General features: G+C 53.2%; 6 protein-coding genes across 6 annotated transcripts; 3 read left to right on the forward strand and 3 right to left on the reverse strand.

The window, feature by feature from the left end:
* Positions 1 to 7: 7 nt before the first annotated feature.
* paa1 (Protein phosphatase PP2A regulatory subunit A) lies at positions 8 to 2505 on the forward strand (the record flags this gene model as incomplete). The annotated part of the gene is made up of 8 exons (XM_066131317.1): positions 8 to 73; positions 216 to 321; positions 458 to 609; positions 702 to 1193; positions 1258 to 1517; positions 1577 to 1677; positions 1737 to 2074; positions 2149 to 2505. 8 exons carry the CDS (start codon positions 8 to 10, stop codon positions 2503 to 2505), a joined length of 1872 nt encoding a protein of 623 aa, XP_065987328.1.
* A 422-nt stretch (positions 2506 to 2927) lies between these two features.
* On the reverse strand, positions 2928 to 3722 carry EFM4 (Protein-lysine N-methyltransferase EFM4; the record flags this gene model as incomplete). The annotated part of the gene is made up of 2 exons (XM_066131318.1): positions 2928 to 3600; positions 3694 to 3722. 2 exons carry the CDS (start codon positions 3720 to 3722, stop codon positions 2928 to 2930), a joined length of 702 nt encoding a protein of 233 aa, XP_065987458.1.
* Positions 3723 to 4352: 630 nt separating this feature from the next.
* TIF6 (Eukaryotic translation initiation factor 6) lies at positions 4353 to 5242 on the reverse strand (the record flags this gene model as incomplete). The annotated part of the gene is made up of 2 exons (XM_014686836.1): positions 4353 to 5058; positions 5208 to 5242. The coding sequence occupies 2 exons, from the start codon at positions 5240 to 5242 to the stop codon at positions 4353 to 4355; spliced, it is 741 nt and encodes a 246-aa protein (XP_014542322.1).
* A 1406-nt stretch (positions 5243 to 6648) lies between these two features.
* Positions 6649 to 9815, reverse strand: G6M90_00g087940 (uncharacterized protein; the record flags this gene model as incomplete). The annotated part of the gene is made up of 2 exons (XM_014686835.1): positions 6649 to 7718; positions 7796 to 9815. 2 exons carry the CDS (start codon positions 9813 to 9815, stop codon positions 6649 to 6651), a joined length of 3090 nt encoding a protein of 1029 aa, XP_014542321.1.
* Positions 9816 to 12737: 2922 nt separating this feature from the next.
* gsfF_1 (Cytochrome P450 monooxygenase gsfF) lies at positions 12738 to 14664 on the forward strand (the record flags this gene model as incomplete). Its single annotated transcript, XM_014686834.1, has 6 exons — positions 12738 to 13066; positions 13148 to 13178; positions 13227 to 13382; positions 13503 to 13659; positions 13739 to 14378; positions 14469 to 14664. 6 exons carry the CDS (start codon positions 12738 to 12740, stop codon positions 14662 to 14664), a joined length of 1509 nt encoding a protein of 502 aa, XP_014542320.1.
* Positions 14665 to 17358: 2694 nt separating this feature from the next.
* Positions 17359 to 18704, forward strand: TIF5 (Eukaryotic translation initiation factor 5; the record flags this gene model as incomplete). Its single annotated transcript, XM_014686833.1, has 2 exons — positions 17359 to 18336; positions 18414 to 18704. 2 exons carry the CDS (start codon positions 17359 to 17361, stop codon positions 18702 to 18704), a joined length of 1269 nt encoding a protein of 422 aa, XP_014542319.1.
* Between the last annotated feature and the right edge of the window lie 270 nt (positions 18705 to 18974).

Raw genomic sequence — 18974 nt, forward strand, 5'->3', positions numbered from 1 at the left:
ATTCGCCATGACTGACGCGACCAACACAAACGACGAACTTTATCCCATCGCAGTTCTCATCGACGAGCTAAAGGTAAGGCAGCCAAAAACAAACCAAGCAGCTACCCAGCGCCAGCCCACTTCAACCCAGCCTTCACCTCTCTTATCACCACCCATGAATCGCCTCCCCTTGGCTTCAGAGCCCGTGTTAACCATCATGTCTTTGCTCATTCTAGCACGACGATGTCCTGCTCCGCCTCAACGCCATCCACCGCCTCTCTACCATTGCTCTTGCCCTTGGCGCCGAGCGCACTAGAGACGAGCTCATCCCTTTCCTCGACGGTTAGTATTGTTTTCCCCACGTGCCCACCTGTTGGCCCGGCATGGTGTCACTATCATCATCACCACCATCATCAACATCATTAGTATCAGTCTCTGAACAATCCGAATCCTAACCTTTTCCTTCTCAACTTCATAGAATCTGTCGAGGACGAGGATGAAGTCTTGGTAGCCCTGAGCGATGAGCTAGGCGGCTTTATCGAGTACGTTGGAGGTCCTTCATATGGTCATGTCCTCCTGTCGCCATTGGAGAATCTGGCTGCCATCGAAGAGCCCGTGGTTCGAGACAAGGTCCGCATCTACTGTCCCCCCTCCATTTGGGCCTAATTGCGGCCGCTGCTTGCCAGCCATCACGTTTCGCGCTGACAATCGCGCCACCCTAGGCCGTCGAATCGTTGAACAAGATTTGCGAAAGCCTCGATGCACAACAAGTCGAAGAGTACTTTATTCCACTCACCATCAGACTCTCCAAGGCAGATTGGTTCACATCAAAAGTCTCTGGCTGTGGCCTCTTCACAACTCCTTACCGCAAGGTCTCTCCTCCTATCCAAGAACAGCTTCGCCAGCAATTTGGCCTACTCGTCCACGATGATACCCCCATGGTCCGCCGACAAGCCGCCACCAACCTGGCCAAGTTCGTCAAAGAGATGCCCGCGTCCATCGTCATCGACGAAATGATACCCCTCTTCCAACACCTCGTCCAAGACGACCAGGACAGCGTGCGCCTACTCACGGTGGAGATTCTCATCTCCATCGCCGAGGTCGTGCCCAAAGAGCAACAGTCTAGCCATGGCGTGCTGTTGACTTCTCTGCGGAATTTGATAGATGACAAGAGCTGGAGGGTTCGTTACATGATCGCCGACAGGTTCGAAAAGGTACGTTGTATAACAGGCGCTGTCAATCCTCTTCCTTGGCATTTTTTCCTAATCATCGAAATAGATCGCCAAGGCCGTTGATGAAGAGGTTGTTTCACGAGACCTCGTCCCCGCGTTCGTCAAGTTGCTCAAGGACAATGAGGCCGAAGTTCGGACTGCCATCGCCGGTCAGATCCCTGGATTCTGCGCCTTGGTCGAGCGATCTACCCTGCTCAACGACATTATGGGCAGTGTTGAAGACCTTGTGTCTGACAGCTCACAACACGTTCGTGCTGCCTTGGGTACGCAGATTAGTGGATTGGCTCCTATTCTTGGCAAGCAAGAGTACGTTGTAGTTCCTACACCGCAACCTATTATAGTCTTCGAGACTGACTCTGTTGTAGGACTATTGACCACCTCCTCCCCATGTTCCTCCAAATGCTCAAGGACGAGTTCCCTGAAGTTAGACTTCACATCATCTCAAAACTCGAGCAAGTCAATCAAGGCAAGTACCTCGAAAAGAGAAGCATTGCATCAAAATTCGATAGTTGCTAATAGAAGCAGTCATTGGCATCGACCTTTTATCACAGTCGTTGCTGCCTGCCATTGTTCAGCTGGCTGAAGACAAGCAATGGAGAGTCCGCCTCGCCATTATCGAGTACATCCCGCTACTTGCAAGCCAGCTTGGGGTCAAGTTCTTTGATGAGAAACTCAGCAATCTGTGCATGGGCTGGTTGGGAGATACTGTCTTCTCTATCCGTGAGGCTGCCACACACAACTTGAAGAAGTTGACTGAGGTGTTTGGCGTCGAGTGGGCTAGTGAGCAGATCATTCCCAAGGTCATGGGAATGGGAAGCCATCCCAACTACCTGTACAGAATGACCACATGCTTTGCCATCTCGGTAAGTTTACTCTTCGCTGCTGGGATGCGGTATTCCTCCCTTTACGATTGCAGACTAACATAAAGTCATGACAGACTTTGGCTACTGTTGTTAGCATAAACGTGATCGCCAAGTCCATTCTGCCCATGCTTGACAAGATGGTCGACGACGATATCCCCAACATCCGGTTCAACGTGGCCAAGACTTATTCGGTACTGATCAACGCGCTGCGCCGCTTGCCGGATGAAGGGACGCTGTATTCACTTGAGAAGGAGGGCGCCGAAATTGTGCCTTCACCCAAGGGCCAGGAGCTTATCCAGCAGCGCGTCCTGCCCAACTTGACGAAACTGCAAAAGGATGACGATGTGGACGTTCGATACTTTGCGACTACGGCGGCAGCTGAAGCGACGGGATCCGCGCAGGGCGGGGAGCCTATGAATACATCACCATAGAATGCGATGAGACAGTAAGAGAGACGTAATGAAGCAATTCCGTTGCATTGTCATCCACAGTTAGACTCTGCGCCAAGGAGACAAACAAAAAAATGATCAAAATCCCAAAACCAAGTCCTTTTCTCTCCATCCACATGTTGATTGGGTTGAAAGAAAGATGTCGAGTTTTGTAAAATGGGTTGTAATGTCTGCCCCAGCAATCGGAAATGGTAAAAGGAAAGGGCGGGTATATACGAAAATAAACCAAATCTTGCTAACGATTCAAGATGGGTGTCGGGTGTTGTAGCCTCATTTCACAAAGACTTGAAGGTCACGTAGTTGAAGGAGGAGGTGTCGTGGGTACGTCGTTGAAGGGTATCGTATATGTCTATGCTGTCTTGAAATCTAAAATTTGACCATTCCATCCATACCATTGTAGGTGTTCATACCCTCTTGAAGCACAAGGTACTAATGGTCTGCCCCTTGACACCGCCAAAACTAAAGGTCCTATATTCCACCCTTCCGGCCACGACAAAGCCGCCCTCACTCTCCTTTCCCACGAACCAGTTGGTCAGCTCCTCTTCGGTCCAGTTGCAGCTCGTCACGAGGAAAACGCCACCCTTGCTGACCAGCGGCGCGATGCGCCCGGCGTACAGCTCGCACAGCCGCCTGCCGCGCTGGTCGCGCTGGTCCGACAGCGAAACGGCGTCAAACGTGCCCTTGTCCAGCACCACGTCCCAGCCGTCCGTCTGCTCGCCGCCCAAGACATCGGCGTACGAGCCGCCCACGATGTCCCACTCTGCGAACTCGACCGGAGCCGCGGCCGCCCTCGACGAAGCGACCTGCCTCGCGAGCGCTACGCTCTGCGGGCTGTAGTCCACGCCGAGGGCGCGCCCGGTCCATCCCTCCTCCCGGAGGGCGAAGAGCATCGAGCCGTTGCCGCAGCCGAGGTCGAGCACCGACGCTGTGTCCCTGTCCAGCGCTGCCGCCGCCGATAGGGAGTCTAGGAACTGTGTCGTTTTGCGCTCCGCGTCCGAGTCGTCGAACCATGATGTTCCTGTGTCGGAGGGGTCGGCGGCGTGGTTGCTCAGTTCGCGCGTGTAGAGGGTGTTCCAGCTTTTTTCATGTTGTTAGCTTGCTTTTTGTTTTCTGGAGGGGAGGGGACAATGCGAGGGTAGCGGTTACTATTCTTTGGTGCCGAGCTCAGACGGGTCCAGGTGCTCTGGGTCGGGGGACATGTTGAGCCGCTGCAATTGGTGTTTGTTTTTGGTTTTTTTTTTTTTGGTATATTTGGACCGAGACTACAATACATACCTAGCCTAGGTATGTAACTAATACAACCGCCCGTTGGTGGTTGGTGTTCTTGGGCAGAGCTCAAGTTGGAGGGGTATACGAGAATGGAAGGCGGTGGAGCTGGAGGTGGTGGGGTTGAGGGGCAGCTTTTGCAGGATTTTGAGGATTTGCCAACTTTGCCTACTGTATTGGAGGGGTGGCTGATGTACATACGAATGAAAAAAAAGTAAAGCATGGCCAACATGATGAATGACAGAAAATTGCAGCCACAGAGGCACAAAGACGCAAAATTTGTCCACATTCCTTTCTATTCTCCGCCGTCTAATCCTGCCGGCGGGATATCCTACCATCTCTGAGGAGTAAGCAGGAGGGGTTGTTATATAAGACCATGAAAAGAGCAATCATGAAGATAGTTTTGAATCCAAACACCATGCCCCCAGAAAAACATGTTTGAAGGAAAAAAGAAAAGTGTTAATCAATGACGCAGCCCAGCCCAGATCTTGAGAAAAATAATTCATTCCATGAACAAAAATCGGTGGTGTTTTAATCAACAAAGAAGCCATTGAAAATGGCGTTTAGTAGAAACTTTCGACCATGGTATCCTTCATGCTGGTATTGATGTTGCTGGGGCCCATGCCCTCGCCGAGTCTGAAAACACTTTCGATAACACTGAGCTCAGTCGCTGTGGTGTCGAGGCCAGTGACGGCCAGCCAGTCGTTGACGACCATGCCGGCGCCAACGACATTGCTGCCACGGTTGACACTGCCCGCAACAAGGGGCACCTGTAGCAAGCTGGACAGCTCGTCCTGGTCCTGGATGCTTGTCTTGGGGTGCACGAGGCCGCCCTGGTTGGACAGGCTCATGTAGCTGCCGACAAGGACATTGTCAGCCACGGTCTGTCGAAAGACTTCAACGCCGAGGACGTCGGCAATGATTTCTTCGGTCTCGCGCTCGAGGTCAGGGTGAACCAGGGCAATGTGGTCATTGGTGGCGATGACGTTGCCAAGAGCGGAAAGACGCTCTTCAATGCGCTGGATGCGCACCGAGTCTGGGAGGGAGTTGCGCAGGTGTTGCAATTCCTGGTCTGTGGTGGATGTGGGCACGAGGAGACCCTTTCGGTTACCAGCCGTCAATCGGCCGATGATGCGAGTTCCCGCAATGGTTGTGCGGACTGTGGGCACGACATCTTGAAGCTCTGCCTCGAAGATAGAGTAGAAGTTCTCGCTGGCACCGAGGGCCACCAGGGCATATGAGTTGGTGAGGGTCGAGAAGACTCCGACCCTGTCAAGAAGAAGAGTGTATATGTTAGTCAAGAATTCGGTCTGCACGGCGGGGGCGGGGTCGTTGATGTGTGTGTGTGTGTGTGTGTGTGTGTGTGTGTGTGTGCTGCTTTGTGCATTGCGTCTTTTGACAGCCGCGGGGTCACATACTCGTTGGAGTTCTCAAACTGAGCTCGTACAGCCATTCTCTGGGAAGAAAGCCGTTTATAGGTGTCTTATTTCTGGTTGATGTGCAACAAGAACTGCTTCAGCAGAGCTCGATGGGTGTTGGATAGGAAGGGGCAAAGGCTTGAGAATGCTGCAAGATGGATATGGAATTTTTTTCGACAGCTGGGAGTGGAAGCGATGTGGGTTTAAGTACAAAGTGCGCGAGTGCTCACTCAAGTGCTGCGAGATGAGAGGAGGATGGGCCGTGGGAGTGGCGCTTGGCCGCCGGCGAGCGAACATAAGCGGGTACGTCTGACCAAGCAGCTGCACCAGGAAGGTGCGACCTGCACTGCAACTGCCTACCTACCTAGGTAGTAGGCATCTGGTTGGCGGCAACGACTTGACGCCTTGACTAACAAACCTGTTGCCAAGTTAAGGAGTCATTTGGTGAGCCTGGCTTCTCCGGTTCACGTCTTGGCCAGCCAAGATTGGCTGTTTACAGTGCGGAGATTTCTTTTTTCGCTTCAATCAATGTTCTTTGCTGTCTTGCATATCAACGCCAGCGGCTCCAAAGCACATGGTGATTCTGCCACTTCGACGCTTGCAACCCTGCGCCTCCCGAGATCTACCCGCCAGGCGGAACACTATGTACTCGCGACAAATAGTGCCACAACGCCGTGATGCATACATAACACATCATTCTTAGCCCCCCGTCTTGTCTGTCCAACTACGTGCCAAGGTCGGAAGAGTAAGATTGGAATCTGCCAAAAAAAAAAAAAAAAAAAAAAAAGGCTTCAACTACGAATACAAAAGTATCTCTACGGTAATCAGTTCCTGTTGGCCCAGGTTGGCCCCTGCTGGCCCCTGCCGGCCCCAGCCTGTGACTCAATCGCGGCACAAGCCCCTCCCTCGCCACTGCATCAAGTGTGACTCTTGCTCCCAATTGACTTCGACTGCCCCATTGTTTTCATCATCATCATGGACTCACTATTACTCATCGGCCCTTTGGGCAACAGACATCGCAACAAAATCATTTTGAGGCCGAGCATCCTCGAAACTGCCTTAAAAACAAAATTGCCTTCATAGTTGTCCGCCGTGTCGGCCTCCGTCCTTGTCCAGCCAAATAATCATAATCCAACGCCAAACGGCTACCGACTCATCACCTCCCCCATCTTTCATTTTCAACCACGATATCCTTTCTTTCCCTGGTATCAATCAGATTGTGCGCCCGTCTTCGTCAACAGATGTATGCAAGTGGTCCTTATTTCCTTTCCCTCTTCCTCCTCCCCCCCACTCCCTTCCTTTGCCTCACTTTGATTGCCTCTTGTCTCATGTCGGTATTCAGCCAATTGATGAAATGAAAACAACACTAGACATGTTCACCCCCAGTACAGTATGCCGCTAGATGCCTTCGCAATATGCTGTATGCTACACGTGACTATTTTCAGAGTGTCCAGACCGGTGCCTTCATGAGCACCTGGCGTCCTCTGACTTCTAGAGCGACGAATCCTGCAAACCGTACTCTGCTGAACTCGTTGGACAGTCCTGAGGTATCTTGGTCAGCATTTGTCGACTCTGTCACGGGGGCATTGCTGTCTTCTCTGCAGAGTCGACCTGCGCCGAGAGCTCTCTTTTGCAACATACCGGGCTTCCCCTTGTCTCCTCGTGGCTTGCCACCCTTGTCCTTTTCATCTACATCATCTTCGTCTGAATCTGAATCGGCATCTGCATCCGCCTTCTGCCCCTCCAGCGGCGGTAACCCAGCCTTTTCAACTTCCATCATATTCGTTTGTACCAAGTCTCCTGGTAATGGGTACATGATGGACACATCTCGACTCTCCAGAGGTAGGTTAGCTGCAATAGCCACGGCCAGCTCGGCAATCATGGACGTACTGCCCTCCACACCGGGCGGGGGCGGGTTAACGAGGTGTTGATGGAGGTAGGTTGTCAGGCTCTTCGTAACCTTGCCTATTAGCATCCCTCGGTTGTCAGCTGCTGCGTTTGAATTGAGTCGCTTTTGAAGTCCATCCAAGGTGGCCATTCTCCAGTTGACAACCTTTGTCGTGTGAGCATTGACTTCCTCCTGATGTTGCATAGTATACGAGTTTTCCCGGATGCTGAGTTCAATCTCCTTGAGTTGCGAGCTGAGCTGCGTGTCCAGAGCCGGGTGGAAGCACTTGTTGAAGACTTCTTCCACCAGCCACCTAGACACAACTGCGCGCCCAATGGCTGTCATTTCCTGCTTCCCAGTCTTCAGAGCATCTGCACTGACAAAACTGTTAATCCATAAAGGGAGGCTGCGCCAATCCTTTCGAATATTGAAGGAAAGGTTGTTGATGGCCCCATTGAGGCGATTGAACCTCGTTGAGTATTCATTGTCATCCCAAGCCGTGCGTGACTGAGACATACGCTGGTTGGCCACAGCATTTTGCAACTGCTCAACTCGGCCGTTCAGCAATTCAATTTGGGTTTTGCCCTCAAAGTACAACCGCTTTACGTGCTTGTATTTATTTGCTGTCACGTGTTAGCTTATACTTCTCTATTGCTGCTTCTAAGACTAGAATGACATTAGACAGATGAGTGAGACTAACAAAGTTCCTTGAACTGCTTGTCGAGGTCGGAGTCTCGGTCCGAGGGTTGGGGGCTATTTCGGCCCTGGTCGACACCTGAAGACGTATCAATAGACTGTGAACCCCATTCACCACGATAGCTTGAATTCGGCGGCGCACCTTGGCCGGGAAGTGGCGGTATGGGACCCATGGCATTCAAAGAGACGCTTCCTTGGCGCTGGTATCCCGGTGGTGGACCAGAAGGGTCAACTTGTCCGCGAAGAACCTTTTCAGCGTCCTGGCCACGACGACCGGTTTGCGGTCCGCCTCCAGGAGCTGGCGGGGCCATTGCGAATGGATCTTGACCCTGCGTGTTCGCTCCTAGAACGGGTGGTTGGTTGGCAGCAATATCCTGAGACGGAGTAGATGTGTGAAGGCTGGCCGCCTGGGATGGCTGCAGTGGGTGTTGCTGAAAGGCAGACCTTGGGTCTGAATCGGTTACGGGCGATTCGTGAGACAGTTGAGAGATAGTCTCGGGGTTTTGAAGCTGCTGGCTAGTGCCAAGCTGATTCGTGATGAGTCGAGGATCCCCGCCAGGCTGATAGGACCCCGGAGCAGAGCCGGTGGGGTAGTGGAAATTGGGCTGTTGATGGCCCTGCTCGGATTGCTGGTCGTAACCAGCACCGTGTCGTTGCTGCTGCTGCTGCTGGAGTTGTTGCTGCGACTCGTACTGAGCCTGCTGTTCCTGGATTCGGAGCGTCCCTTGGCGTTGCAGGGGCTGCGGTTGCGGTTGCTGCAACGGGGGCGGGGTTTGTTGGTTGCGAAGCTGTTGATGTTGTTGGTGTGGGGGAGGGTGATCGGGTGGTTGATAGACCTCGTCGTAGGGTGACGTTTCGAGATGTTCACTGGAAACCTGGCGGATGCCGTTGTTGCTCAAAAGAATGCGAGAGTCCTGTATTGGGGAGTCAAGGTTAGAACCGTGCGTGTAAAATGGATGTTCGTCGACCTCGCCAACTTCACGGAGCGGTGACGGCTGTTGGCTGCCAGTGCCTTTGGGTTGCCAATCGCGGTCAGGGGAGAGCTGTGTCGTCTGGGACGGGCTGGTTTTCAAGCTAGGAGGGTTGCTCACCCTCTTGGACGGCCTCCGAGCAAGTCCAGTTGTGTTATCGTAGGGGCCCGGAGGGTTGTAGCCAGAAGGCGGCGGCGGCGGCGGCGTCTGCTGGTGATGGTGAGTGTCGTGCGAGTCACGGCTGGAGGTGAATATGCCCTTGATTAGTTTGCGAGTCGAGCGTTTCTGGGGAGCAGGCGCCGGGGCCGACAGTTGCTGCGGCGGTGGCGGCTGCGGCTGCGGCTGCTGGTGATAACCACCACCGCTTCCTGGGAGGTCGTCGATGGACCCCGAAGCGGTTCCGTAGAATTGGTGGTGTTGCGGTGTGAGGGAAGCTCCGTAGCGCTGGCTCTGTGAGCGGCTGACGGAGGGGTCGAAGTCTACTGGCGTGGGCGACTGGTGGCCATCAAAAGCCGGAGAGACACCCGGGCCCGATGTCTGCAGCGAGGAGGGAGGATTGACCCCCGAGGACTGAAGATTGAAAAGATGGACGGGGGGAGGGGGGGGCAGAGGATGATGATGCTGTTGTTGTTGTTGTTGCTGCTGCTGCTGCTGCTGCGTCGAAGCAGGAGGCGCGCGGGCGTCCACAAAAGTGTCGAGGTGGTCGCTGGAGCCCGGGGCTGTAGCGGAGGACAGGACCGGCGGCAGGGACGTCTCAGAAGGCGAGTCGGCCTGGGCTGCACCAGCAGTCAGGGCACCACCTCCCTGCTGGCCCTGCGCTTGGTGCGCTTGGACATGGGCCGGGGCCTGGGCTTGGGCTTGGGCTTGGGCTTGGGCTTGGGCTTGGGCTTGGGCTTGGGCTTGGGTTTGGGCTGCGCCAGACAGCGCTCCCGGGGCCGATGCTGGTGCTGGTGAAGCCGGTGCTGTGCCAGCCGCAGCTCCCGTCGACAGCTGCTCGGGCAAGGTGTGCTGCGATCGGTTGCTGTGCTTGCTTAGGCGTCCAAAGCTCGGCATCCTCGTCAATGGGCCTGCGCATGCGCTTCACCGCGGAGGACTCGGAGAGTGGCGGAGGCGGGTCGCGAGGAGCGAGAAGCGAGCAAGGGGACGCGCAAGGACGGCGATGGTGATGATGGTCGACTCTGATGCTGTTCCTCGAGGGCAAGTCTGCAAAAGGTGAGTTGTCTCTGACGCCTTGCTCAACCGTCTGCTCCTTTTTTTGGCTCACAGCTCTGCCAAACCCCTCACCTCCAGGTAGGGACAGCTTGACTGGTTCAATCGAGACTGGGGTACAGAGTACTGGGAGCATAAGCGGGCTGGACAAGCCGGCGTCAGTGTGACAGTCCAAGCCAACCATCCAGGAACGGCAAAGCGAGACGGAGACGGACCACGGGTCCCCGTTGGCAAACTTGGGGAGGCTCAGTCCGAAGTGATGGATGGATCATGCAGCCAGCGACAACGAGAGGGCTGTGCTGGGGCCTCTTGGCCTCCTGTGTGCTCGCCAACCCGTCAATTCGTCAAGTTGGACAGACCCGATCCCTGCTGCTGGACAAGACGGTTGTCTCGCCTGTCGCGTTATGCTGCGTCGCGCAGTTTGTGTCGTGGGTTGGTTGATGCCCTGGTCCTGATCCGGATCGTGACGATCCTAGTTGCAAGGCGCGAAGCTCCACGTCCACGGAATTAGAACAGACCGGGCAAGAGGCACGGTGACGATGACGAGCATGAATGATGGAGGATACCTCGGACACAATCGCTCTACTCGAGAGACGAAGAAGGAGGGGAGGGCGACCACACACGGTCAGCACTCAACGATCAAATTTCGATGAGGCTGAGCATATTTTGCCTGCTTGGGGGAGCTTTCTGATGCCTCACTTTGCCCGCTCCCTCTACCCAGGACCTCCTGTCGCTGAACCTCGAGAGCTCCGACCTCTCCTTCCATCAGGCAGACACTCGGCTTGGAGCTTGAACTCATAGAGCTGAGCTTGCGCCACTCAGCTCCCACCTCGCAGCTTCTCTGCAAGTCCAAGAACCGTCTGATATTCAACGGCTGAGTACTCCGTAGCGGCGGTTCGGATTGGAGCGCCCTGTGGATCAGGGAGCCAAGGTCATAATTCAGGCAGGGTTTGATCCTAGATGGGGGTGTTTCTATTATTGGATTACTGGATCTTCAATGTGTGCTCCGTCATACGACAACCACATGGGTCTAACTGTGCATTTCATCCTACTCCTCCGTCAAGATTTGCAGTTGCAGATGGGCATTGAAAGGCATTGCACAGGCTGACGGACCCTGGGAAGCCAGAATCAGCGCTCATGTCCGAAAATAGCGACGGCCGAATGCAGAGACATCTTCTGTAACACAGCGCATTGACGTCCATGTGCAGCATGACGAAATATTGCCTCTACATGGTCAGTGTCGTCATTGGGATCTTCATTAGTTGATTGAATTTCGACGCTTCGTATTCCATGTCTGGAGGATGGGCAAGTTGCCTTCCCTGTCAGACTGCGCATCATATAAATATCGACTTCATCCGGTGCCAGGGTTAGCAAACAAGCCGCACATAACGCACACAACTTGAACCCAAGGCAGAATACCAGTTAGGCTTTCTTTTGCCTCTGTTGAAGACAAACAGCTTGTGGCACGGAGGAGTTGCGTCCATGCTCTCGCCAACAACACGCCGTTTTGAACCCCAACATGTTGGTGGCACAAATATCACTGTCAAACCCACGACTACATAACATCTAATAATAGTGACTTGGGCACAACTTGACACGGCATTCTGCATGCGAAATGGCCAATAAGGCTGGCCAGCAACGAAGCGTTTCCCGCCTGCTTACTCCGTACCCCGAGTCATGGTGAGTCATGGCGTGTGTTTACATTGTAATATTATTCGCAATCTACTCCGAACAAGGTACATACTTCCAGTATCAAAACGCCTGGGCATGTTTTTCAGTGTGTCTGGCCTTGAATGGTGATGTGACAGGCCGCATGCTTTCATGCCGTGTTGCTACCTGCAAGCGGCAATCTTACCCAAACACACACGGTCGGGTATATGAAGGAACTTCCATAGTACCCAGATGGTTTCGTTCGCCATTCGACTTTATTTTTATTTTGTTCATCTTGCCCAATGTAGCAAATAGCATGCATGTCCCGTGATTACTCTGCTCTGCGGCCGTCCAGTTCCACAGCTCTAGCTACCCTACAGCTAGGCTCGATTAACACATTGACGTTCATTGACCCTGGCTGGTCACTTGTACGTGCACTGAACTTTTTCTGGTTGAATTGTTTCGCGTCTTTGGAAGTCTCCGGACAAAACGTGTTCTGACGTCTGGTTAAATGCTTTGCAGCGGTCCCGGGTAGGGCATCCTGTATCGCAGCCAGAAAGGACATGGAGCGTGGGCAGCCATCGGGGCGCCTAAACCCCTAATGGCATGTCGGAGGTGATTAAAGATGAAAACTCAAGACGAACGGCAATGAGGCCGCCAATAAGCTGCTAGCAGCACGATGCCTCCACAGTACTGACAAAATGGTGAATGCAATTGGGTGGCGCGCGTGGGTTCACCACCCCGAATTGCGATACCCCAACATTGAAGTTCGTGTTTCAACATTCGAGTCTCCGGATGCCATTTTGCGGGGGAGAAACAAAGTTTCAAATGTTGGGGGGAATTAGCGGATGCCGCGGGGAGCGCCGTGCACTGACTTATTGGCCGAGGTCTCCTTTCAAGACCAGCTGACATTAGCAGACACCAAGTACACCGCACATGTGGTTAAACAGTCCAACTCTCGAGTTGGTCGACGGAGCACACCGAGTCGCCGCCGCCGAGGGTCCGATGGCTGTATCTCTGGACCGTTGATAAGAGACGGGCCATTTCCAACCCCAGGCACTCAACCCTCCACCCCGTACTTTCGAGTTTGAACTCAAGCCGTCAACGTAATCCATCATGTTGCCCTTCTCGCCCGTGTATCTGGTGCTCGCGGCCTTTGTCCTGGCAACTCTTCAGCTGGCCCGGTGCCTCGCCTCGCCGCTCCGAAAGCTGCCCGGCCCGACCATATCTCTCTTCACGTCTCTGGTGTTGAAGTGGAAGGAGATCAGTGCCGAAAGGACGCTCTATATTCATGAGCTGCATCAGAGATACGGTCCTGTCGTGCGGATTTCCCCCAACGAAGTGTCCTACACTTCATGGCCGGCCCTCAAGGAGATATACTGCTCTGGCGGGAGCGGCTACGGCAAGTCTGACTTTTACAACCTCTTTACGATTTACGGGAGAAGGTTTGCTTCCTTGTTTCTTATTTCTTTCGGTTGCCAAAATTTTCAGGAGGGATGTTCTGACACGTCTTGTTCAAATAATAGGACCATGTTTACGATCCTGAACAAGGCAGATGTAAGTGGTGAGACGGTGTAGCAGCCAACATGCTCTACTGACGACAAGGCCTGGTGGCAGCATGCAAAGCGGAAGAGGATCCTCGCAGACCGATATGCCAATACAAACGTCATGCGTAGTGTTTCCTTGGACGGCATCCAGGCGCGATCCAGAGCCTTTTTGCACCGCTGCACTCAGGCGGGTGATTCTGCCAACGACATCTTTGTGAGTTGACCATGGCCAAGTCCGGTTTTTCAGAAAAAAATAAATAATAATAAATGAGACGGGGATGCTGACGGCTCACAGATCTGTATGTTCTTCTAACAAGCCTGTTCGCTAAAACAGCTTCCTTCCCACACGGCTAACCATCATCAAGCTCTACATGCGTATGCGTGTGATTGCATCACTCACCATCTGTTCCACCCCAACGGCTCCGACTGCATTGGGACAAGGGCAGACGAGGACATGATGCACCAAGTAGCGGCAGATGACAGTCTGCAGAGTAAGCCAACGTGTCCCTGCCTCGCCCTGAAAGCCAGAATCCAGAATACCACAGATATGCTAAAACAAACTCCTCCCAGATCGTCTCATCTCGCACTACAGCCCGACGCTGTACCGCCTGTTTGCTGGCATCCTATCCTTGTTCGTCAAGCCGCGATCTGTGCCCCTTGCCGACAACTACGTCTTGGAGACGAGCAAGCGCACCGATGCGGCAAGCTTCACGCTCATGAGCCGGCTGGAGGAAAAGTCAGGCGACCTCGACCACATCGACATGGCCGCCGAATGCCTGGACCACATGGTCGCCGGCATCGACACCACCGGCGACACGCTGTGCTTCCTCATGTGGGAGCTTTCCCAGCCTCGGTCGCTTCACCTGCAGCGCAGACTGTCCGAGGAGGTACGAAGGAACCCCGACGCCGGCATCGACCAGCTTCCGTTCCTGGACGCCGTCCTGTGCGAGGGTCTTAGGTATTACCCTGCCATTCCCATGTCGCTGCCTCGCCTCGTGCCACAGGGCGGCCGAACCATTGACGGCTTCCACGTCCCCGAGAAGACCATCGTCAGCTGTCAGGCGTACTCTGTGCACCGCGCGAATACGGACGTGTTCCCGGACCCTGATGCCTTTCACCCCGACAGATGGATGGCGGCCGCGGGGGACGCAGATAGGCGTCGGTTGCTGTTTGCGTTTTCCAACGGCGGCCGGGGCTGCATCGGCAAACAGTGAGTTGCGTGCCTTTATTTTCGTCTTGCTTCTTGTCCCTGATATGCCACACCCGCAGGATGCTAACGGCATTGGTTTCCCGTTTCTAGCCTTGCCATTGCCGAGATGAAGACCCTGCTCAGGGACGTCTACTCGCGATATAGCACGACGCCGGATCCTTCCATGACGGCAGAATCCATGGCCATGTCGGACCAGCTCATTTCGACTCGGCCATTGGGCAAGAGATGCCTGCTCCAGTTTCATCGGCTGCCTGATGATGTCAAGGCCACGGGCGGCTCTGAGTAAATTTAGCCATTGCCAACCCCAGGGTCGCACAAGGTCGGTCTGAGGTCGTTGAGTCGATGGAGTTGTACGATTTTCTAGAATAATCCGAGCCCCGCGCGATTACATGTTGTAAGTTGTGGCCGGGATCTTAAAGGCCTTGAAGGCCTTGAGCGTCTGCCGCCGTAGAAACGACTCCACGAAGGATGTCCCGTCCAGCCTCACCTTTCTTTCGGCATCGATTGGAGACAGCGGCCCAGATACATGACGGCTTCTGGAGACGGAGACACATAGAGAATAGCGAACCCGTTGCAGCGGTTGTACGACTCTGGTTGCCATACGTGGCGCAATGCCTGCGGACGCCAAGGGGCCATTGAACCTCCGGTGTGCCCAATTTGCGTTCAGGATGGTTTGGTCTGATTGGGCCTGGAGATTCTTGGGCAGCCGTTTCTTGAGCACGAGGATAAATGGGCTGCGTGGCGTGGAGCGTGGGACGTGGCAGCGAGATATCTCGAGATGTTTGTGACACTGAAAATTGGCCGACCGAGTCTGGGCACGACTGCACGCGTATGTGGGATGTTGACATTGTACTCGCGGGCTTTGGATGGAGTAATGGAGCGGCGCCATCTGTATTGATAGAAGAGCGACTCGTGCCGCTGTCAATGTTCATGTCCAAAACGGCAATGTCGGGCATTGTGCAGGCATGCCTACCTGGTAGGCCTTGATCTGTTGCATCATCATGTCGGCGGTTGGCCTGCAGGACGAATCGGCGACAGTTCCGAGGACCAACTACTAGTAGTAGTAGTACATGATGCAGATGCAAATGCATGCAGAAGCGGACATGGACACACAAACGGACACGGACAGAAGACGATGAACCAACCCGTAGGCAAGCGCCTGAGCCAAGGGACTCACTCATGTTCGACGTACACAAGTCAGTTTTATGAGCTTGCGGGCTTTGTCTGTGTTCCGTGTTATCGTCATGGTGGTGACGACGGCACTGGGAACTGCCACAAAGAAAGCAATTGTGAAGGGAGAAAGGGCAGGCAAAAGGGCAGAAGACATGATATTATAAAGTCAATTATTATGCCCTTGCGGAGGCGACCTTGTGCCTCTTTCTCCCCCTGATTCGGGGCACACGCGGCCTAGGCACGTCTTGGACATCGGGCGACCTAACAACCGTTTGTTCGGCTGGCTTCTGGTTAGGAGCTGTTCCTGAAGCTGGTGTTTACTCATCTCCAAGAACATGTGAACTTCTCTTTACGCGCCTTTCTCTACAGGCCTGCGGTTAGTTTCTTTTTAGTTTTGAACTTGAGTACCGACTCACCGAGGCACTACATCTAGGTACCTACCTAGGTACCTAGGTAGGTAGGAGGTAGGTTGGTAGGCATCCCCTGGCCCAGTCACGTGATCGAGTCACCGGCAATGATTGCTTGCACCACAAGGTCTCGATTTATTAATAGAATTGACTTCATTTTCTGGCTCTGAGTACGTGGCTGCTGTGTTCACAATTTCCGCAGTGCTTCGTGCGGTTGGTCGCAGGCATTGCCTCTGATCTTGTTTTAATCGCCTGGTGTCATCTTTTCTTTTCCTGGCAATAATATCCATGCTCAACGAAAAAGGTCACGATCAAATCAAGCAGTAGGTCTTTCTATTACGGTGAACATATATACAAACGGCCTTGTTCTGTATTTGTCATTGAGACCCCTTGTAGCTTTTTGTGTCACTTGTCTGCACAAGCACAAAGGCTTATGTCAGGACCAGCCAGGCAACTGCCAACGCCACCTCACCTCACCTCGTGCCTTCCTGGCACTGCATTTGCCTGGTTGCCTTCGAAAGTTCCGGAACCCCACCTTGCTTCTCTGGCCGAACGGCGAAATCTCTGCCAGAATTTCCAGTCCACATTTTGTCTCTCCGTCCCTCCCACGTCCCATTCACTTTTTCATCCTGCCTTTTTCTCCCACACGCTGACACCCAACAAAATTCACCTTTGTTCGGAGATAAGTCTATTGTCCGTCGCCGGATTTATCGCTGCAATCGCAATCCTCGTTTACCACCCAAGTAAAGCCGTCGTTTAGCCTGTTGACTCTTCCCATCGGTCGCAGAGCAACAGCCTCAACTTTCTTGCCCGCTTTCCGCAAGCCAGAAACACACACAACACCTGTTCATCTTGCTCTCGCACTCGACTACGCCGAGACTTGGTTGAAAACGTCAACGATTAATTTCTCCCCTCGTGCAGACTTTGAAACTTCCTCACTGTATAGCAGAACCAAGAACACTTAGCGACTATCGGGCGCATATTGCTGTTTATGTATCAGCACGATCAGCTCACTCTACCCAGTCCCCTCTTCAAGCTGCAGTTATTTCGCATACCGCGAAAACCTTGTAGCCCAAACATCAGTTCCGACGGCTGAAGACTCCCAAACTCGAGTTCATGCCTACCCTACTGTTTACCGAGATACCGTCCCGTTTGCCCCATGTCAAACATAGATCGTCTTGTTGAGCCCTGATATCTCCTCTTGCTCAACCGTCTTCGTCAACTATTTCCAAGCCCAGAAACCATCTTCATGCCGAACCCGTCGCTCTAGAGCCCCTTGCAACTCGCTTCACAGCAGATTCTCACAAACAACTTCGACTTCTCGTCAACTCTTATACCACCTCGACAAAAACACCAAAAAAAAAGAGCCACGTCTTTGTCTTACCGTGAAACTCGCCATCATGTCTCTCATCAACGTTCGCCGCGATGTCAGCGACGCCTTCTATCGTTATAAGATGGAGCGTTTGCAGACCAAAGTCGAGGGAAAAGGTAACGGTATCAAGACCGTTGTTGTCAACGTTTCCAGCGTCGCTGCGTCTCTTGCTCGTCCTGCGTCATACATCATGAAATACTTTGGCTTCGAACTTGGTGCCATGACCAGAGATGACATCAAGGACGACCGTTGGATCATCAACGGTGCTCATGAGGCTGGAAAGCTCCAGGACCACCTCGATGGTTTCATCAACAAGTTTGTTCTTTGCAAGAGCTGCAAGAACCCCGAGACCGACATCAAAATTGACAACGACCGCATTCTCTTGGACTGCAAGGCTTGTGGTCAGCGTACCGCTGTTGACCTGCGCCTCAAGCTGAGTGGCTACATTCTCAAGAACCAGCCCAGCAAGAAGAACAAGAAGGACAAGGCTGAGCGTAGAGCAGCCAAGAAAGCCAAGCAGAACGGCACTGCCACCGAGAACGGCCATGCCAGTGGTGGCGACGAAGGCTCCGAGAATGGCTCCAACGAGAATGAAGAAAATGGCGATGCTGTTAGCGACCATGAGTTCAACAAGCTACAGGCTGAGGCCATCGAGGATGCTGCTGTCAAGGTCAAGGATGACGAATGGGCTGTGGATATGAGCGAGGAAGCTGTCAAGGCCCGCCAGGCTCAACTTCCCGGTGAGTTCAAGCAGAAGCTGAGCCTCAACGACGAGGACGACGACGGTGAGGGCGGCAACACTGTCTACGATGAGTTTGGAACCTGGATCCAAACCGAGGCTGAAGAGAAGGGTGGCATTGACGGGGTTGACTCTATCAACATCTATCTCAAGGCTAAGGAGATGGGCATTGAAAACAAGCACCGCACTGTCCTGGTTCTTGCTCAGACTGTCTTTGATAAGGATGTTTGCGTCCAGATTCCAAAGCGCGCTGGCATGCTCAAGCAGGTATGTATATCATGAGATGTGCTGGGCGTATTGAGCGACAGAACCGCATACCATTGATTTACTAACATGTTTGGCAGATCGTCAACTCTGAGCGTCACGAAAAGGCGCTGCTGGGAGGTACTGAGCGTCTGCTTGGGTCCCTGGCCGAGTCGAACCCGGACTTCTTGCAGCAGATTGTCAAAATTCTGCAGCTGTACTACCACCATGACCTCATTAGCGAGGAGGTGGTTACCAAATGGGGTACTCACGCCAGCAAGAAATATACTGACAAGAACACCTCTCGAAAAATTCGTCAGGCTGCCAAGCCTTTTCTCGAATGGCTTGCTGAAGCCGACGAGGAAGAGTCTGATGAGGAAGAGGATGAGTAATCTTAGTCATCATTTGTCTCCTCTCATTGGGCTAGGATGTTCTTAAGTTGTATGGTTGGAATGATGGAAGAAAAATCATACCAATATGAGAGACTGGAAGGAGATAGGGAGGATTTCTTTGTCTTCAGACTGCCTGTAACGTTGTGAGATTAGTCTATTTCTAGCTGTAGGTCACCGCTTGTTGTGGTATTGCACTTCACAGAATAGTATAGTCGAGAACAAACGCTTGCATCCTGCTATACTCAGTGATGACTTCTTATTTCCACTTGT

The sequence above is a fragment of the Metarhizium brunneum genome, chromosome 5, assembly GCF_013426205.1.
Source record: "Metarhizium brunneum chromosome 5, complete sequence".
Classification (NCBI taxonomy): Eukaryota; Fungi; Ascomycota; class Sordariomycetes; order Hypocreales; family Clavicipitaceae; genus Metarhizium; species Metarhizium brunneum.